The sequence below is a fragment of the Mauremys mutica genome, chromosome 3 (genome assembly GCF_020497125.1).
Source record: "Mauremys mutica isolate MM-2020 ecotype Southern chromosome 3, ASM2049712v1, whole genome shotgun sequence".
Classification (NCBI taxonomy): Eukaryota; Metazoa; Chordata; order Testudines; family Geoemydidae; genus Mauremys; species Mauremys mutica.
The window spans coordinates 86,517,113-86,538,795 of NC_059074.1; the positions used below are offsets into that span (position 1 = coordinate 86,517,113).

General features: G+C 42.4%; 1 protein-coding gene across 2 annotated transcripts in view; it reads right to left on the reverse strand.

Annotated features, from left to right (window-relative positions):
• Positions 1-21,683, reverse strand: part of LAMA4 (laminin subunit alpha 4) — a 139,002-nt gene that overhangs the window by 95,217 nt on the left and 22,102 nt on the right. Inside the window, exons 2-3 of one of the 2 annotated variants that reach the window (XM_045010233.1) lie at positions 12,903-13,004; positions 2,231-2,355 (exon numbers count right to left, since the gene is read on the reverse strand). In XM_045010233.1, coding sequence (XP_044866168.1) covers positions 2,231-2,355; positions 12,903-13,004 — 227 coding nt within the window. The remainder of the gene's footprint in view (positions 1-2,230; positions 2,356-12,902; positions 13,005-21,683) is intronic. The other variant, XM_045010234.1, reaches the window with a different exon arrangement.

The window sequence follows — 21,683 nt, forward strand, 5'->3', positions numbered from 1 at the left end:
GATAAATTTAAGTTTGAAATAAGGGACTCCTGAGTAAAGAAGGGCAGTTGGGGGAGATTGGGCCAGATCTTCAGCTAATATAAATCAGTATAGCTTCAGTGAAGCCGATAGAGTTACACTGATTTACTTCAGCTGGGGGTCAGCCTTGTATTTCCATGTTCTCCCAGCACAACTTTAATACATCTCTAGTTTATGGTGTCACAGACAAAACATATGCAAAAGGATAAGGATGCTATCATGTCCTCCAAAAAAGGAAACTGTGCTTGCAAGCTGAAATGGCTGTTGTGTGGCAAACAGCCATATGAAAAAAATTAAATTTCATTTATTGAACAAAGGAGCTGTTGGACTGTTCTGTTTCTGCTTATGTGTTCTTGCTATTGTCTCAGTTACTGAAACATGAATAAATAATACACTTCCCATGTGAACTCATTCACCTGGCTAGCCTTGCATAAATATAGTAAAATGCAGGTGCTCAGACAATTGTGAAGAAAAATTGGACATCCTTTCTCCTCACTCTCTTGGGCATTCTCTCCAATCCAATCAGGGATGTAGTTTTTTTAGTCATAGCTATTCTTCATCTTGCAGTCCTCATGTGCATATAGAGTTACACAGATTTACTTCAGCTGGGGGTCAGCCTTGTATTTCCTAAGAGTCCTATAGCTCTTCTGAAAGTCAGGAAGTGTTTTGAGGGACTGTGAGCTTGGGCCCAGCTGTGATTTTGAGCCCGTGCCTCTGAGCAGCTGAACAAAATGCAAATTTCTCACTTTGAGGTTGTGCTAAAGAGCAGTCCTATAGCAACTGTAAGAAGTACCATGAAATAAAGGGAAAGAAATTCAGTGTAGAAAAGGACTAAAACCTTCTGGTTGAAAGTGGAATGGGAAACAAAGAGAAAATAGCTGGCTCACTAAAAAGGTCTTCGACCGACAGTGAAATATTTAGAGGTACATCATCCTGTCAGTGTAATGGGATATGCATAGATATCCATTCAGATGGAATACAGTGATAAGTAATGGAATGCTGATTTCTTCTGCTATAACTTTGATGTGCTATTAAAGCTCCCTAATAGCCACATCTTCTCGTTAATTGGTATCTCTGAAACCACAGGGAATAATGACTGCTGTAAATGTCCTCTTATTGGCCTGGACCTGTATTTTCTGTCAAGCTTCAGAAATTCATATCCAAAAGCAGGCTATGCATTAGTTGAAATTACAGTTACTGTCTGCCTCTTGCACCACTACTGAAGTTGGGTGCATTAATTTAAATATCAGATGCTGTGCTTACATTAACCAGGCCAAGCTACCATTTGCTTGGTTCTGTGTTATGTTAGGGCAGTGGTGCCCACACGTTTCCTGTCATGCCCCGCCCACTTACCAGAAATGGGATCTGTCTGTGCCCCCGTCCTGCATTACTGCTCAGGTGGCTCAGCAGAGGAGCTGGAGTTGAAGGCAGAGTTGGGGATGGGGAAGGAGGTGGGGCTAGAGGCGGAGCTGGCCTGGGGGCGGAGAGGGACTTACAGCAGAGCTGGGCTGCGGGCGGAGTAGGAGGGTGCAGTGGGGCTGGGGCTGGGGCTGAGGCTGGGGGGGTGGAGCAGAGCTGCATCTGGGGGCGGAGCTGGGCTGGGTGGTTGGCCCATACCCTGCCGTTCATCCCCCCCAAATGTTCTTCGGCACGCCCCACAGTTTGGGGACCACTGTGCTAGGGTTTTCCCTGATCAGTTTCTGCTTTCCAGATGTTATGGGGAATTTTACGTATAAAGAGGTATGGCTTTGGCTTTGGCTTTCAGCTTATTAAAAGTCAGCACACTGCTGACAACCTTTCTTATTTAAAAGAGAAAGAGCCCTAAGTTGTTCAAATATTTTCTCCCATTTCTGTATGCAGCAATCAATGGGAGAGACTGAAAAAAATATTCACACCTTTTCAATAAAATTCCAGTTGCTGGGTTTAATGTTGGTGGCCTGTGATATACAGGAGGTCAGACGAGATGATCGAGTGGTCCCTTCTGGCCTTAAACTCTATGACTTGAAATGTTATTTTCCCTTTTTTCACCTTTTCATTTGGTGATAAGTGTAAACAAGTGAAAATGTTCTTGGTTTTCTATGCTTGAAGGTGCATCAGTCTTTCTCTGATCCCCAGTCTAAGAAGGTTTATTGTGCCTGGCTCTGCAAGATGAATGCAGAACAGAAAGTGTAAGGATCAGCACAAATAAAATAAAACAAAGTGTTTTACATACTTGGCAACTATTGGCAATGGGCAAGGGCAGGGCTGGCAGAATGTGGGCACTCCTCTGACGATGTCCCCAAAGTAACCATCCAGACATTTTTCACAGTGCTTTCCAGTGGTGTTCCTCTGGCAGTCCTTCAATAAAAAAGAGTGACAAATGTTAAAGGAAGGTGCTACTTAATTCAGGCCTAGTAGATGACTTTGGCAAGTACTCTGCCAAGCAGAACAAGGACTGGTGCCAGGCCTGAACCCTTCAAGGTACTGAGGGATTAAATGAAAAGTGTTTGTAAGTGGCAGCGTATTACAATGAAAACATTTGGAACAATTCACTGGTCTGCCTGGGAGTGCTGACAAAGTGGCATACAGGATAAAGCTATCACTATAGCATTCACATGTGCAGGCTCCTGAGCACAAACTCTGCATTATATATCATCAGAGATGTTGCTAGAATTCACAGGTAGTGAACAGGTCTGTCTAAGCTGAAGGAATGCTGAACTTGCCTGGCACCAAAACAAGGTACAATTTGCCCACTGGTGTATATATAATTACCAATAGATTCGAGTACAGATGCCTGCTTGTTGAGAGAGAAAGGGGTTATTCTTTGGACTTGATGACTGAAAGTGAGTATCAGGGAAAATTGCAGGTTATCGGTAATTAATAGGCTGGTGTTTTTTATTTTTTCCCTGAAATGAAATATGCCTGAATGTTAACGGTTATTTACATATTCAGATTGATCCCTACACATTGCCCTTTAAAGGAGACTGCCATATTCTTTCTTTCTAAGATACGAAAAAAATAGTTCATGAATTTCAAGATTATTTTTCTGGTGGCATTTCTATGCAATACAAAATAATGGAGCAAAAACTCACTCATCTTCTCAAGAAGTGATTTCATCTCCATTGTGCAACACTTATCGGAAGTAATTTCACCCTGCACAACACATTATACGCTATACCTCAGCCAGTGTAAATTATCATGGATCAACTGAAATCAATACAACTTACAGTAGCTGAGGATTTACCCCAAACTATTTTATTATGATTATAATACTATGCACTTGTATACTGCTTTTATCAAAAGATCTCGAAGCACTTTACAACAATTTTAATCCAGCCCTGCCACACCCCTGTGAGGCAGGGTCAGTATTATTATATTACTAATTTTACAGATGGGCAAACTGAGGCACAGAAAGGTTACATGAATTTCCTATGACCACATTGCAAGGTAGTGAATGCCATAGAGACAACAACAGAGTTAATGAATCCAGGCCCTGCGTCTTATGCTTTAACTACAACATACCATTTCCATTTCGGGGTGGTACCCGGAAGTTATCATGAGAGTGTTTTTTTTCCAGAGAAACATGCTCTACAGTTGAGTTATTTTAAAAGGGATACCCTAAAGAAGATGGGTGCAATTCTCCACTGCCTTGTACCTAATGATTTTTGTGATGTGTGTTAAATGCTCCCAGATCCGATTTTTATGTACACCATTGGTAGTGTTTTACATCCACTTTGCACTGATTTCATTCAGATGTAAATGACAATACAAAGTGCAAGGCAGTGAAGAATCAACTCCATGACATATACTGTATGGAAAAAACTACTTTGTGTATTGGGTTAGTGTAATAGCTTTGTTCCTCTAGAGAACAATGTTCAAAGTTGGCACGTGTTAAAAGAAATTATCTTGGCTCCTCAGCATATTCTCCAGTAGATATTCAATCACATCACAAAATAACTGTGCAGTTAGTGACTGGCAATCTCTGGAATAACAGGGAAGTTGCAGGTCAGGTTTCAGGTGCATTAGCAGAGCTGCAAGAGGAAGCTTGTGCAGTGCCTGCCAAGCAGTATGTTGGCAGTATATTTGGTGCTTGTGAAATAGCACCAAATATACTATGGTGTACTATTGGATTTAGCCTGAGCAATCAACACTGGCTTTTCACAAGCACCAAATTCAGGGTGGATGAGCTTATTCTGTCTAATTCTGAACCCACCCAATGCAGTAGATTTGAAAGGTCATCTTGAACTCATACTTTACCACACTCTTTGTCCAGGAGACTGTGAAAAGAGGAATGAAAGGACAGAAAATGTCTAATACAAAAAAATAGTACCAGTATCTCAGATTAGACATTCTCAGCCAGGCTTTGTCTCAGATACAGTACAATTAACCTTTACTTGTTGCCATAAACTGATTATGAGGACACTGATAGGTCATTTTCATTTACCCACATCCAGATGTCACCAGCCTCCTCTGACAGCTACTGTTTATACATTAGAGAGAGGCCAGCCACTTGTGTGAAAGTTACAAATATACTGCATATTTGGCTGACCATTTAGTCTTCCTTCCTTTGATCTTCAGGCAGATGCAGGTTCTGATAAGCCCAGTCCAGATAATTGTAGATTCTGGGTGGAGATGGTTTGAGTTAGTTGCTGCACGTGTTTTAGCCACAGTTAGTGATATGTAGCCCAAGTATTCCAATGTGCAGCAATTATCATTATTTATTTGTGCAGAGCTATAATTCCACCATGGAGTTTTACAACAGGTAAAACATGGTAAGCAAAAAACAAACAACCCCACCAAATTGAATAACAAACTAACAGAACCCCCCACCCCAGCCCCAAATCCTACCACCACCACTTTTCCTGAAGATCTTATATATATATATATATATATACCACTTATATATATATATATATATATCTTATATATATATATATATATATATATACCACTTTTCACAAGTGGTGTTTGGAGAGAAGAGTAGGAGAGAGCTTGGTGTACATTAAATGGAAGGTTATTGTAAGCATAAGGGATGGCAGGAGGGGGAGGAGAAAAGCTTAGTTATACCAGAGGAAGCAGGAATGGGTATAAGAGGAAATGAGGAAACAGCTGAAATATGGGGTGCAAATGGAAGATCTTAAGGCTAGTGCAATTTAAAGAAGTAGTGGAATTTGGCAATATTCACTGAAGAAGTGTTTTTGATTGACTGGAGGAGAGGGATGAGAGAGTGGGAAATCAAAGTCTATTCTCCAATCAAAGAGGAAGAATGGCCTTGTGGTTAAGGCACCAGACTAGGAATCAGGTCTAAATTAAATTCTTGGCTTTGCCACAGACTTCCTGTTTTACTCTCAGCAAGACACTTAACCTCCCTCTGCCTCAATTGTCCATACATCATACGGGTAGTGTGAGGATAAATTCATTGATGTTTTCCAGGTGCTCAGATCAGGGGCGGCTCTAGGAATTTCGCCGCCCCAAGCATGGTGGCACGCCGCAGGGGGTGTGCTGGCGGTCGCCGGTCCCGCGACTCCGGGGGACCTCCTGCAGATGTGCCTGCGGAGGGTCCGCTGGTCCCGCGGCTCCGGTGGAGCATCCGCAGGCATGCCTGCGGGAGGTACACCGGAGCCGCCTGCCGCCCTCCCGGCGGCATGCCGCCCCAAGCACGCGCTTGGCGCGCTGGGGTCTGGAGCCGGCCCTGGCTCAGATGCTACAGTGATGAGCACAGAAAGAAAGCAGGGGACTCAGTGTTAATATTCATATCTGCAGTGTTCCTCTTCTACCACAAGGGAGATTGTTAGCACACTCTCTCCTCTAATAAACCCATCAGTTGAGTGCTTGGGACATCTGAAGTGTGGCTCTACTCTGAAAAGTGACTATGTAAAAATGTCATGGCCTTGTTCAACAGATCTGAACCCTTTTGTATATTCAGGGTCATATTTTTTACTTTAGTGGCAAAAAAGACAGTCTTTGGCTTCTATAGCACTGCAGAATCAATGCAGATCCTGTATGTCTTCTGCAGAATTGTTGACTAAGTTACACCTGTGAAACCATTGAAGGGAAAGGTGAACCTGGTGATCATAACTGACTCTCACAGCTCAAGCTGCATTTACAGTTAGAAAATACATCTTCTCTCTTTTAAACTGAGCAAATCAGACAGAGAAATAACTGTGAGGGCCAATAGACATGTAGCTCCATGATGGCACTTTTATGAAGTCACTTTTCACAGTAGTAATGCACTTTAAGCATAGAGGAGAAGAGCACTCCTGGTGCCAGTTTATAAGCACACACATCTTTGCATGCATACAGAGCTGTATCCCAGCACTGGTTGGGTCACAAATTCTCCAGTGGGGTATTTGATTACAACCTCTTCAATCCCAACTTCTCTTTCAAATGAAGTTTTAAAAAAACCATTGAAACATGTCTATTGATATTGGTGTTTAATTTGTTTTTTTCATACAGAAGGAGCAAACAGATGGCTTTCAGTTTTGATTAAGAAAATAAATGCAAAACCAGAAAGAGAAAAGTAAATTTTCCATGAGACTCTTCTAGACAGTGTGCACTGAACTAAAAGCAAAATTGCTGCCTGTCTCTGCAGACAGAGACCTTAGAGGCTTACAGGTGCAGTTCATGGAATACAAAGGCTGAAAAGTTACATGGATAAATGCACTGCAATTAAATTTTTTAAAGCACTGGTGTTAATTTTTTTTTAAATACTGTAAGTTAAAATTCTAAGACAAACGTTTTGCATTTTGCCAAGTTAATACAATCTTTCGCTTTTACAAAACCAAAGTCAACCCTTAAAGATTATGGGGAAAAATATAACAGAAGTCCTGGTTCTAAAGGCTTCTAAATGAAGACACCCTCTACAGTATGTAATCATTCATGCACCATTTCATCAACAACAAAGTGGCCTGAGTGTATTTTTCTATGTTAGAAAATCCCCTGATTTCAGTAGGACCAAGAGTATGTTATCAATAAAATTTGAAAGTTGCATCAAGCCACTAGGAATTCAGATAATGATGTCTCAATTTAAAAGAACATTTTCAACAGAGTGTAATAGGAATGATTTTGCTTGCTAAGAGACACGCTGGTAGCAATTATGAACACAGATAAATGGCATGGGAACAAATAAATAACATGGCGGAAGTGAGGAAAGGGCTATGCATTTATGTATATTCTTTAGATTTACTGATTCAACTATAGAGATGGGCTTGAGCTAAAATGTTTGGATCCAGATCCAAACTTCCCCAAGATTTTGGTGTGTTTGTGTCCACCTACAATGAGGATAGGGAATATTGCCAGTCCCCAGCATTCAAAAACCAGGGGTCAGGCCCAAAATGTCATGAGAGTGGTTTAAAAATTGTGAGACTTAATTAACAGGAAGCATTGCTGTGGCCAGCCACAGACATGCTATTGCTCCTTCACCGTGAAGAGCAGACTCTCTATGGGCCGCATGCTTGAGAACTGCACTCCTGTGCCTCTGTATAAGGGGGAAAAAAGTGACACACACAAAGATCTGAGTGTATGATGATCCTTCATCCCATATCAGATGAAGGACCATGTCTGACTGGTCTATTCCTGCAATCAAAAGAGCCATAGGCACTCCACCAATCCCTCTCCTAGATATGTATTGCCTTTGTCTCCCTCATTGTTGGACAGATGAAATCCATCTGTGCAGAAGGAAAAAGATCAGTTGTAAGATGCAAGGTTATTCTTTAAGCCAGAAGTATCTATTAAGCTGCAGAACTGTGCCAATTCCCTGTTGCTTTCCTTTATTACTTGATGGATGGATGGAGATCTATTGGCTACTCTCCAGATCTGCCTTGGCTATCATGTGGAACATATTATCCTCAAAGGCAGAGCTGCCAAATCCCTTCCAACCTTTCCAGTCAGCTGTAAACCCAAACATTTAAATGTACAAATCATCCAAACGACAACATGCTCTATTGTTAAAGAATCCATAAGAGAGACAAATGGATCTTAGTAACTCTAGCTTCCCATCCCGTGATCATTTTGTTTTTCTAGTTCCTCTAAATGCTTTCTGCCCTAATCATCAGACACCTCAATTGCATGTGGATCCAATGTACAGCACCTAGAAAAAAACAAAGCGTTGTAATATTTCTAGCAACAAATCAGCACCCCTACAAAGCTTTATCTCCAGACTCTGCTCTTTTTGCACCACATAGCCTGATATGATCTCTGTGTAAGGAGCTAACCCTAGACTAATGTATACTCTCCATTACTAAATATATCCTCAGAAAGGTCACTGGCAACTCACTTCAAAAATATCTTTTCTCCACTTGCCTCCTCCTTGCCACTTCTTAATTCTCCCACCGCTGCTCTACTCTGCTGAAGTCATTGTCAAACTGCTCTACAGGCAGCACTGGCTGGCCTCCTCTCTCCAGTGTTGCACTACTGTGTTTCAGCATTGTGGGAGAAGCCTGATCCACTCACATACTAAACCAAGAGCAAATTGCTTCTGACAAGCTGCAGGTTGACTGTTTCTGATATATTTGCTACTCAGAAAATTTCAGAGCAGATGACCTTCCATAACCATCAGAAATTCATGATCAAATATAAAGGAATTTGAAGAATGGATAGGATTCTTTCATTTTTGTTGTGTATTTGGTTGTCATGGTTTTTGGTTCCTATGGTAACTGAGTTAGATTATTAGGGGATAGCTCAGCCAGCTTCAGCCGGCTGGGTGAGTTCTCTGAGTCTGTAAATAAAATGGTGGTTTTGTTAGCTGTCTGCTGTCTGGCCTCAAGTGATTTCTTCCTAAACCGGCTGCCCCCAAGGATATAACAATTTTACTATCTGCTTTTGCAAATTCCAGTCTCAGTTTACAATGGAGGAGTTTCTTATGACTAGGTCAGCATCAGGTTAAAGGGTGCTGGTGAAGGAGAGAGTCACTCCCCCAAATCCCATGCAATTTAATCTGCAATAAAGCCCAATTACTTGAGCTTTATTCTGGTGAAATAAATTTCACTCTGTCTGCAGCTGCACCCTGTCCCGCCATTGTCAGCTACTGTAAATTCATACATGTAGCAACTGATATGTACATGTAAACCAAAACAAAGGTACAAAGCACTGCTGTAAACTGGTCTCCTCTCTCAGTCAGAACCAAGGAGGTCACAAACAAGAAGCCTTTGACATTTGTTGAGGGCAATATCCTAAAATCAGCACTGAGAGTGGGTGTCTCTCTCTCTGCTCTTGTGCAGACGCATTACCAATGCGGGTGACACAGCTGACAAATTACTTTTTTGAGATGAAGCATTATTGTGATATCTATACTGTCGTATATCATAAATGCAGTTTAGACAATGCTGACTGCTTTCTTTTCTTCTAATTGGGTGTGTTTCTATATTAGAAATAGATTGAGCAACTGTCCAGTTTTAATTAAAGGATCAAATGATTGATCTATGCACCAGTTTTACAGTAACATATATAAAAGGAATGTTCTATAAGCAATTATTCCTTGTCCTTGGGTACCTAATGAGTTTGCTGATTTATTGACTGTGTACATTCAGTTCGCTTTTAGAAACTCCACAGGATTGATTTATACTTTATAAATAAGGTTGAAGGAGATTTAAAAATAGAACCTTAAAATAACCATGTCATGTTTGTAGAAATTAAAAATATTAACATGGCACTTTGGGGCATCGTTAATAAGGTTTTAATTTTAATTGATTTCAAATTCAGAGCTGAAGTCAATACAAATTCCATTTGGTTTCTATGCACTGGAGACCACTGTCAACAAATTGATTTTTGAGATTTGCATGGTATGGAACTCTTAAAGCATTTTTATTGAACTTGGTCTTTATAATTCATCCTTTTCTGTGCAGCTTCCCCCCCACCCCCCGCCATTTTCACAATAGCCCAGACCAATTATTCTGTTTTTGGACATTAGTTATTATCTCCCCTAGAAGACAAATAATTATGTTCTGAGATGATGTAGTAACACTTGTAGCTACATGACAACATCATTTCTAGGTTGTCTTTCACCATTTGAAGCACAAAACTCCCAAACTTTGTACTTTTCTACATTTTTACAATTATTTGAAGAATTCTTTTTTGAGAGTTGACTTGACAAATTTAAAAACTTTTTGCTACTTTGCTGGATTTTAGTTACATTTCAGACATTCATCTGGGTAAACTTAGTCACATCAGTGACCCATTGTGATTGTACTGTGCACTTAGAATCCATCATTAATAAAACCTAAAACCACCCTCCTGCTATCACTTCTTTGAAGCAGGAAGCTAGCTGGAGCAGCGGCTCCCTTACCTGGTTATAAATGGGTGAACAAGAACACTAATAAAGGCCCAGATGTATTCACAGAATCTCTTCCTCTGTCAGCTCCTTTCAGACAGTTTTTACACTAAGCTATTTGGATGCAGAGGACCCTGATTCTGCAAACAGTTACTACCAGGTGTGATGCTTACTAACCTGAGTAGCAGTGGAGTAATTTGCCTACCAACTTGTGAGGAACAAAAACCTGCACCCACAATACCATGAGGCCCCACCACTATGAGGATCCCAGTGGTATAAATTCCCTCTTCCTGCATAGTCTTTGTCCAGATTTCCTCCTGTGTTGCTGCAGGTTTGACAGCAGCTGTCATTAGCAGATGCTGTTAGGGCCTTGTCCATTATTTAATGGCTCTTCATCTCCAAGTTTCCTGGCTCCCATTAACGTCCTCTGTTTTTTCCCCTCACTGTCTCTTCCTCTCTGACCCAAAATCCATTCTTCTCTCCTTCTTGAAACACTCTCACGGCTCTTCTACTCCTTGACCCCATCACTCTCTTCCCTCCCTTCCTTTTTCTTCTCCCACTCCTCTAAGTCTACCAGCCTCCCCTAACTCTCCCCTTCAAACCCCCACAGCCTCACAAGTGTCAATATCCCAACAGCCCCTCAGGCCATCTCTTGTCCTGCTCTATGTTCTCCTCCCTCCCCATAAACTTTTTTACTGTCCCTTTTTATCAAATCCCTTTCCTCTCCCATTTGCTCCTCTTTTTCGCCTAAACTTTCCCATTCTCCTCCTTCCCCCAAGGTCTGCTGGCTGAGCTGTACTGAAAGACGTGAAATCCTTCAGGTGTTAGCGCCTAGTATTTTTCTCTAGCAGCTGGTCAGTTCAGTGAGTCTAATTGTCCCATTGGTTGAATAACACATGTGTTCCCGGATTACTCTCTGCAGCATGTCAACCACTTTATCTGTTTCTTTTCTACCCTTTGCATCTGCCATGCTTTTCACAAAGAACAGCAAACAATAAAGCCATTTAATGCCTCAAGGCTTTTGTATTGTTTGCTATTTGATTATTTACTCATCTTCCTCTTCAAATCCTAGTGTTTAAAAGTCACGTGCAGGGAGGGTGTGAGTACCTATGTATACATATATCTGGCAATATCAAGGATATTTTTCATTTAATCTATATTAAAATAGTAAAACAATCAATCTTAATAAAAACAGGGCTGGTGAGTAATTCCAATCCTGAACATACAACTGAGGGCAAAGACAGAATAAGTTATCCTACCTACGTACTGAACATGCTGTAAAGATCCTCTTCCCACTAGCTTATTAATGGTAAGAAACATGTCCTCTTGAATGTCACAGTATATAACTGTAAAACCTGCCAACTCGATAAAAGCTGCATTTATATACAGTAGCATCTTTTAGTGGTGGATCTCAAAGCACTTTCCAAACATAAATTAAGGCTCACAACACCTCAGCGAAGGAAGTTGGTATTATTTTCCCATTTTACAGAGAGATACATTGAGGCACAGAGGGGTTAAGTGAATTGCCAAAAGTAGCACAGTAAGTCAGTGGCAGAGCCAGGAATAAAACCCAGAAATCCTGACTTACAAGCCCCTATGCTAACTAGTAGATGTTTGCTATATTGTTTTAATACAGTACGATATAAAGTCTTCCCCTGTTCTGTTGGTATTTGGTAGTTTTGCTATTTTAATTTCCTATAATATTTACTGCTTTGATTGTCTGTTAAATGATGGCAGTTTTGCTGCTTTGGCTTTTGTTCCTAAAGTGATACACTACTAATACTAACCCCAGTGTTCCATATAAGCCGATAATGAGTGAGACAGAGCATATGGCAGGCTACAGTGTTACACTGGAATTCAAGCACGTTCTTTCCTCAATGTATTATTTCAAGCTCCTATCATCGTTAGTCAGCAGCAGGAAGCTAGCTGCTGTGAATTGTTAGGTAGAGCTGCTATAGATAACACATGTACATACATACTCGGAGGTCACATACAACCATAAGCTGTTTGTATGATATACAACACAGTACAGTGAAAGGGAGAGTTGAAATGAGCTTACTTTGATATGCTTTTCTCAAAATGGATCCCAAAGCCCTTTCTGTGTTGATAAACTGATTAAAATTTTCTCTCTAGGAATCACTTAACCTTTGAGATGAAATGTGACAACTCTTTAGTGGCTCACCCAAATGCTTCACATCAGTTTAGGGCAGGAAGTCAGAATATTTTGTGTTTGGAAACGACAGAGATAATTTGGGTTGGTAGAATGTAAAAACCTTCAGTGAAATTTGGTCAGGACATTGTGGTTAACGATCCTAGCACCTGGAGATCTTTAATTATGACAGGTGATCATGACCTTTTAAATGTAATTCAGAAGAAAGCACCTCTGGTAATGCAGTATAACACTATGCTGGTATATTGGGATCTAGGACTATTGGTGCTAAGAGTCTCAGCTTTTGATTTACCAACACTACAACCTGCAGTAGCTTTCATCCAGGTGGTGACTTATCCAGGATCGAGAGGAGACTCTGCTAAGGTTTTATCTTGTCAATCAAAATATAATTCATGTTTATGGTGAAATGGAAGGCATCCATGAAATGGGGGACGAGCAGAGAGGGTGAGGATGGCACACATGACTTACCACACAGATTCCAGATCCATCAAGGCACTTGTTTGCATTACCATTACAGTTACAACGGAAACAATCTCCTGAAGCAGTTTGATAAAATCCTTCTTGGCATTTCTGCAATGAAAAAAATCAAAATAAAGTATTTTCTACATACCGGTATATGCATTTTAAGTTCAGGTTTGGCTAATATTCAGAGACAGGCAAGTATTGCAACAGTCAGGTTTCCTCAGAGAACATGACATAACCCCATCAGAATAGACCACACACACTCTGCTGAACTCAGATAGGGTTTTACCTCCTTCTCCTTTAGTCTTTCTTTCTTGTTCTCTCATTAAAACAACAACATCCATTCCTGTTTCCCCAGGTGGCCACGTGATGAGAAACTTGCAGATTCTTATGGTAAATATGAGGTGCAAATGCAGAAGATAAGCTGACAGAGAATGATTGACTCTAAGGCTTTATAAAAATAGGTGTTTTTGAGGAATGTTCTGAAGGAGAGGAGGTGTCTCATTTCATACATACAGGGCCTGATCCTGGTCCATTGAAGTCAATGGGAATCTTTCTATTGGCTTCATTAGGGTTTGGATCAGGTCTATAGAGAAGACAGAAATATATCTATGAATATTAAAGTTCCTGTGAACAAGAGCTAAATGACAATCATGGAGCATGGTTTGTATGGTATTCAGCTACTCACGCCAATATCTATTGATGGAGATGACAGCATGCGCAAGCTATACTATATGGTCATTCCAGAAAGTAATTCCTGAAATGACAGCATGGTTCTGGATGTGCCATATAGAGATTCTATGTTAAAGTCAAAAGAGATATGAAGAAATTAAATGTGCTTTTGTACAGTTTGTATGCTGACTTTCCTGTAAACCCTTGAATGTGTGATCATAACTGGGATACACCTATATAGGATTATTTTGACAAGTATGTTTATTGAAATTGGACATTAATACATATAACATAATTTCATAGAAAAGAAATAGTCTAGTATAGCAACATGTTTTAAATATTAATTATAGCAATAAAATTAGATAATCAGTAAAATAAATACTAATAACAAAAAATTCTAAAATGACATAAATAAGACTACAAAGTGCACAGGGGCTTTGAGTGGGGTGGTCACAATAGAAAGCCAACCTTGACTCAGGGGCTGAGGCCTCAGTAGGGACCCTGTTAATCCTTGTGGCAAAGAGTCCCTCTGCACCATTTGTGTGTGGTGTTACGGCCACTGGGGTTGTGCGACTGTGGATCCTGTGGCCCTTCCCTTTGCTTACCTACAACAATGTCCTAGGTGAGACTGTTGTGAAGGCCTACTACCTCAGTGGTGTGTAGTGGATGCAGGGGCCCCCAGAGCCCCTATAACATTTCCAGCATGGATCTTAAAGGGTCTAGTGCTGGCTTTCTGATTAGCTGAAAGCTGTGCTACATACCACATATACTTGTATATAAACAGGAATAGGATATTTGGCCTAAATGTAAAGGAATTTTTCAGAGAGTCACTTATATAAGGATATGTAAAAGACCTTCTCTTCCCCAACCTGAGGGATTACTGTAAATATGGTAGTTCAGATGGACTGGCATCTTTCTGGAATGACAAATCCTCTTTTTCCACCTGAGGAATGGATAGACCTGAAGGACTTGCTGATTTGTCTACAATTCTTGTCTGTGTCCTGGACTTAGGCAGTGCTGACATCATCAAGTGCTGCGGTGCCTTTCTCCTGTTCTCTTATGTAGCAGTGTACTCCCAGAACAGGATTACATGCCTGTACAAAAGCCTATAGGGCTTATGTGTAGGTCAATTACACTTTTAATTTACAGATAATATACCAATATTAATGGTAAACATAGTTAATCATAAAATGTCCACATCCTCAAAACCCAGAAATCTGTTATTTGCTTAAAAAGACAAATGCATATAAATAGTTCATTTGTGATGCTGAACCACTTTACTTGATTATGGCTGAGCAGTCCTATTAGCTGGTTTGCGTCCCTTAGGGTGATCAGACGTCCCGATTTTATTGGGACTGTCCCGATATTTGCTTGTTTGTCCCGCGTCCCGACCAATGTTAGGTCGGGACACTGGACAAACAAGCAAAGGCTCCGGAGCCCGAAGGGCTCGCGCCCTCCCCTGCCCCGACTCCGCCCCCTCCTTCCCCCATTGGATCCTTCCCCAAATCCTCGCCCCCATCCCCGCCCCCTCACTGCCCCATTGTCTCCCTCCCCAAATCCCCGCCTCTTTCCAAGCATGCCATGCCCAGGAGACTCAGGGGAGTGCGGGGCCGGGGTGAGTGTGAGTCTGGCCTGGCCCCGAGCAGGCAGGACTCGGGCGCGGTACCTGGAGGGAGAGTAGGGGGGCAGCCCGTGGGGCTAGGTGGCGGCTGTTCTCCCCACCTGGGCAGGGGACTCGGGAGCAGCCGCTGCTGCAGCTCCCACTGCTGTGGGGGGAGGAAGTGGCCAAGCACGTGGCGCTCGGAGGCTGCGGCTTTGGTGCCCGGGCCCGAACCCCCCGAGCCCGGGCCCGCTGCAGGGCAGCGCGCACACTGCGCTCAGTCCCTGGCCAGTCGCGTCTGGGCTGGCTGCCCAGCTGGTGCAATCCCGTGGCGGAGGCATCGGCAGCCCAGTCCCGTTCGTTCCCCTGCAGGACCCGAGCGGGATGCGGAGGGCTGGGGCCTGCTGCCCCCACTCCGAGGCCGCCCGCAGGATTGCACCAGCTGGGCAGCCAGCCCAGACGCGAGTGGCCAGGGGCTGGGTATGCGCAGCGTGCGCGCTGGGTCCCCGCAGCTCGGGGGGTTCGTGGGCGCCAGAGCCACAGCTGCCGAGCTTGGCCAGTGGCCGCTTCCTCCCCCCGCGGCAGTGGGAGCTGCAGCAGTGGCTGCTCCCGAGTCCTGCTGCCCAGGTGGGGAGAACAGCCGCTGCCTGGCCCCGCAGACCACCCCGTACTCTCCCTCCAGATACCGCGCCTGAGTCCTGCCTGCTCGGGGCCAGGCTGGACTCACACTCACCCCGGCCCCGTGCTCCCCTGAGTCTCCCGGGCCTCCCTCCAGCGCTTGCGGAGGGAGGAGGAATCGGGGGTGGGGATTTTTTTTTTTTGCTCTGCCGCCATTTTTTCCCCCTCTGCCCCCGCCCCCCCCCCGCGTCCCGATATTTGACTGGGTGATCTGGTCACCCTAGCGTCCCTTTGTTAAGAGAGACTTAAAGAAGAAGATTCAACAATATTTACTAGCCATCCAGGGATAGAATATATTAACTGTTGAGTATGGTAGAAAGGAAGATTATTAAAAAAAAAATTCCCCTGAATATATTTTATTCTTCCATTGTTTGGCATAGATTTAGAAGGTCTAGCCCTGAGGTGATTTTCATAGTCAGGGGTGTGCCCAATTTTCATTGAAGATATCATGGGGTTGGCTCTCCGCTGCCTTGCAACTTCTGTACGTCATTTATGATTTAGTACTGGAGCTGGTTCTTTGGCCGAGATGAACATAAATGGAAAACTTAGCTGCCTGTACAATTCTTATACCCACTGTTAATTGAATAGCTATGGGGGTGGGGGGAATCCTTCATACTATGGCTACATAGGGGTATCATAAATACTAGACATTTGTGTTGCTTCTCTCAGCAGATGAAACCTAACATGGATTTGCAGAATTGGCTCACGATAGACTAAGAATTTCAGCTGGATGATTGAACCACACACCATGGAAAGCAGACAATTAGTTTCCAAATTGAAAACAGATTCTTATTACAAAGTCTTTCTTGGCAGTAGTTCTCTCCTCCCATATAGATCTAAGGCATGTTATGTTCTCTAATGTCATTCAGTTGGTGGGAGGTCTTAACTGATAAATTAGTGCCTGTCTGTGACAAGAACTTTGGGGCAATCCAGACCAGTAAGGGTTGTGTTGCCACTTACCCTGCAACCCTGGATGCCTCACAGTTCTTTATTGCAGTAGCTCCCAGCCTGGGATGCTCAGAACCAGCCAACAGGGATGCAGGTCACACCCTGTGTCCTAAACAGCTCTAGTTCAGCAGTTCTGATCCCAGGAGCCTATCTACAGTACCACAGCCCCACTCTGGCTTCCACCAGCCTTGGTTACAACTAGCAAAGTACACCAACAGACTCCCAGTCCTGAATTCCCCCCAAACCATGTCCTCTGCAATGTCCAGCCCTCTTCTGGACAGTTCAGAGAAATAATATGGTTAATTTGTTCCTCTAAGACACAAAAGTACATCCCAGCTTGTTAACTTAACTGGGGTAAATACACTGTTTCATTAAACACAGCACTGACTTGGTTTATAGTAAAAATAAAACAAATTTATGAAACAATAGGACATAGATTAAGTGATGCCAAGTAAAAGGAATAAAGTTAGAAAAGGTTACAAACAAATACAAATGAAAACACATCTAAATGTCTAAAACTTAATCTAGCAAATAAAAGTGCTTTGTTTAAGATGTTTTCTCAGCTATATTCAGTTTTCAGAGACACTGACACCCCCCCCCTTGATTAGTGGATCCATCTTTCTCAGTTTGCAAGAGTTCTATTGCCTTGTATCCATTTAATGATGGATGCCCAAAGATGGCATGTGTTTGCTTATATCTTCCACAGTTCAATTACTTTGTCTCAAGAGGCAGGATGACCTCATGCTGTTCTTCCCTTCCTGAGGGCTTCCCACCCCCTTGTATGTAAATAGGGCTTCCATTGTTTTAATTCCAGCATGCTTAATTTGCATAGGAGACAGATAAATGACTGTCTTCTCTCCTGTCTAGGGAATCTTTCTCCCTGTTTGGCCACAGACTTTAAAACATAATATCATTAAGTATCCATACTTCCTCACTGTGTTAATACATACACTTCACAATGATATTAATCACTGGCATGTCATTAGCTTTCAGAAAAGAATTATAAGTAATATTGTATACAATCAGTTGATTCAATTGCTTATCACTTGAGGTTTAGACCCCCTGTCTTTATAGACTGGCATGGATTCTTCTGAGAGCTACCCCTCAATCAAAATAAAGTTTATTGAAGCTGTGAGGAAGACGACATGGAGTCTGGTGGTGAAGGAAGTTCCATGTTCTTTCTTCTCCCACTTATTGGCTGAATAGCTTTGTTTATCTAATATGTAAAAATGGACCTTCATTATCTTCGCCTGAAGATTAGGCTGGTCAGAGGATCAACACAATTCTTTGTTTAAGGCAGATTTGTTTACCAACTCCCCCGACGTGCCTTGTTTAAACACACTTTAGTCATAATTCAAGCATATATCCATAACTCTTAATACCTACCACATACATACTTCACACAACAATATTATTGATCAGTGAGTTATTAGTTTTCAAATGATGTCTCACAAAGCATATTCTGTACAAAGATTATTACAATCGTGTGCAGGATCTGAATAAAGGGGTGCTTAGTGTCACACTGTCCAATAGCTTTCTTGCTCTTGTGGTATGCAGAATCGTTGTTAGGATATAATGATGACCATGCACATTGCTGAACTGTGTATAAAATTGAGAAAGGGAGTCCTGCAAGCTATTTACAAGTCTACAACAATGTTAATCACCTTTACACTTATATTAAGCACATGTTTGTTGTATCTCTGCACATCATGCTGTAAATGACTTCCCTACAATATTGCAAGAAATACCCAGCCCCCTAAATTGCCACTCTGCTGCAGTGTGCACCCTGGTCACTCAGAAATGTGAAGCTAGAGAGGTGATAGAACCAAGCTTCTCCTATTCCAAAAGTATAGTCACCTTCCTTTAAACTAAAGGGAACTGAATAGCTGAATAGGGCCTATGAAAGACAGTTCAGCTGTTCTGAATCAATCCCACAGATGACAGTGATACACATAGGGTTACATTTTCAAATGTACTTAAATGACTTAGGAGCCTAAGTCCCACTGACTTTTGCTTGGGGCAGCAAAAAACCTAGAGCCAGCCCTGGGCCCTTGGATACTGGCAATTTATCAAGCATTCTCCAAGTATTAATTACTATTATATTTTTACTGCTCCCTCCTCCACCGGTGACAATGGAACAATACGTTATATACTCCAGTGCATACAGCCAACATCATGTTTATAAAAAGACATGTCAGAATGTTCAGCTAACTGAGTGATCCAATTGGGCTAATGTTTGTGGGTGCATAAAATAATTGCAGAGAGGGCATAAACAGGTTTGGAACAAAATCAATTTGGCCTCCCTGAAAAATGTTAAGTATACTCCATGAGTGATGCGAGAAGTGGGTGAGCAACATTTCCACCCACTGGCCCTTTTATGAACTTTGGAAACAGTTGGTGGGCCAGAATGTTGGGTCTGTATAACCCATTATATCTTCAGGATTATGCATTATTGGCTACTGGAGGGGATTTCTTTAGCCCAAGGGACAATATTTTTTTCCAAGTATAAGCTGAAAAATCCAATCCAATATACCTCTCTTACTAAGTCCTTTAAAATCTGTAAACCCTGTTTGTGCATTTTACATTAATTTTTGCATCTGGTTTTTATTATGACATTTCTCAAAACCAGCTGTAATGCTGCAATATTAGCTCTTCCTGCTGTAGATTGCTATAGAATATGCTGACAGTGGCATTGGAGTTACTTCCTTTCCCCTGCTTTGGTGTATCCCCCTGTTCCCACCGTCTTTGTTGGTGTGGGTGTGGGATTGGGCTGGGGATAGAAGAGGATGTAGAGACATAAGGCGTGGTTCTGTTCTCACTTGCACTCATGTAACTACACTGAAATCCATGCAGTTACTCTGATCTATACCTGTGTAACTGAGAGCAGAATCAGGGCCACATTCCCTCAGTAGCAGTAGTGATGTCATGGCATGGTACAGAGGTTTGCTGTGAACATGCCTCTTCTAATTTGTTTCTTTAAAGTGGGCGAGAGATGTAGGTAACTAGGTAAGTCTGTGATCAGGTGGCATTTTCCTGAGCTGTTTTTTAGTATATCTCCCTGAAGCAGGTCCCTCTTGTCAACAGAGAGTCATATAGAGGCAGATAGTGCCTCTTACTATTAGCTCTTTCTATTTATTATTTGTATTCCGGTAGTGCATAGGGGCCCCAATCATGGATCAGGGCCTCCTTGTGCTTGGTGCTGTACAAACACAGAAGAAAATGAAGGTTACATCTCCAAAAAGCTTACAATCCAAATAAAAGATGAGCCACAACAGAGGATGCAACAAATAGAATAGCGAGCTAAGGTCACAGCCTGCCAACTGCCTAGTCAGTGCTGGGTTGTATGTAGCTCATAGACTGAGGAGTACCTGTCAAACAATCCTGCTGCCACTTTGCAGCTTGGAAGTAGGGCTAAAGGATTTCTTCCTCCCAGCCCCGAAGAAGCTACTCAGCATACAGCATGGGTGTTCAGGCGTCAGACTGAAGATTAGGCTCTAGAGAATTATCTACTAGATTCTTACTTCCAAGTGCAATCTAAGGATCACTTTAATTACCGTGTCATATATGGAAGAACAGCTTTTAAGTTCATTAAAACCAGGGCTTTATTTGGCCGCAAACATCTTAAATATATATGAGACTATAAAAAAAATTCTGTCCTGGGTCCTAAATATCACAGTTCTGTATGGCGTGGTGATTTTGTTACAAATGTTTTGTAGGCAAAATGCATAGACACTTCAGTTTCTTGCAGTAAACACAAATTTTAAATCATATCAGAATTATTCCTTAATATGTTAGCTTTGTTTTGGAAAGAACTATCAAGATGTCTACATTCCTTAGTGAGTAACCACACAGTGTTATTTGATGACCCCTTTTCTGCTTCTCTTCTTCCCCTGCTTTGTTGGTCTATGATCCTCTCTCTGGGTGGGAATGTCCATTCACAACGGGCCCTGAGCAGTTCTTAACTTGTAATGAGAGAGACGCTGGGGCTCAAGCAATGCTTTACTATTAAATTTTAAACTTTTTATGACTTTGAATGTGCAGTTACCAAAGACAATAATACTGCCGTACATTCAGTCGTACAGTGTTTTTTTGAAAGAGTAGCCTACTGTACATACTAGTTTTAGATGTTTAGAATCACATATTTTACTAGGGCTGTAACCAGGGCAGGGACAGTGGGGACAGCGGGGCAGCCACCAAGGGAACAAAGCCGGGGGGAGGGGCCAGAAAAATAGGGTGAACGAAAAAAAACTGGTAGGGGTTAGAGCTTTATCAGGCCATCCTTACTTCTGCGTTGCTGCTCGTGGCGGCGCTGCCTTCAGAGCTGGATGTCCGGCCAGCAGACACTGCTCTCTGGCCACTCAGCTCTGAAGGCAGTGCTGTTGCCAGAGTGGGTGGTGGGGCATGGTAATGGGACCCATGGGATCCCAGTCCCACTGCAGAGCTCTACCACCTACTGTTTTTTTCATCCCCCCATTTTTCCACACATACCCCGGCTTTGTGCCCTGGGTGGCTGCCCTGCTTGTCCCACCCTGATTGTGGCCCTGATGGATACAACTGTGCTGAGAATTTTAAGTAAAACACATTTCAGAGCAAAAAATAGAGATTTTTTTACTTTCATAACTGACGCGGCAAGCGGCGAGGTGTCAGGGCTATGAACTGCCAAGCCTACAGATATTGAGGCTCACCCCCAGCAATTCTTGGCAGAAATTAAGCACTGGCCCTGAGTTAGAGGCAGCATGTAGCTGCACGACCCAGGAGCAGAGTAGGGACTGCATTGTGACACCGAAGGTCACAGTTTGGTCCCTGCTTCTCCCTTTGCTCCAGTTGAGAAGTAAACTGTGCCAGCTTCATACCAGGCATAGATTCCTTTTCTCTCAGTGCCAGCTCCA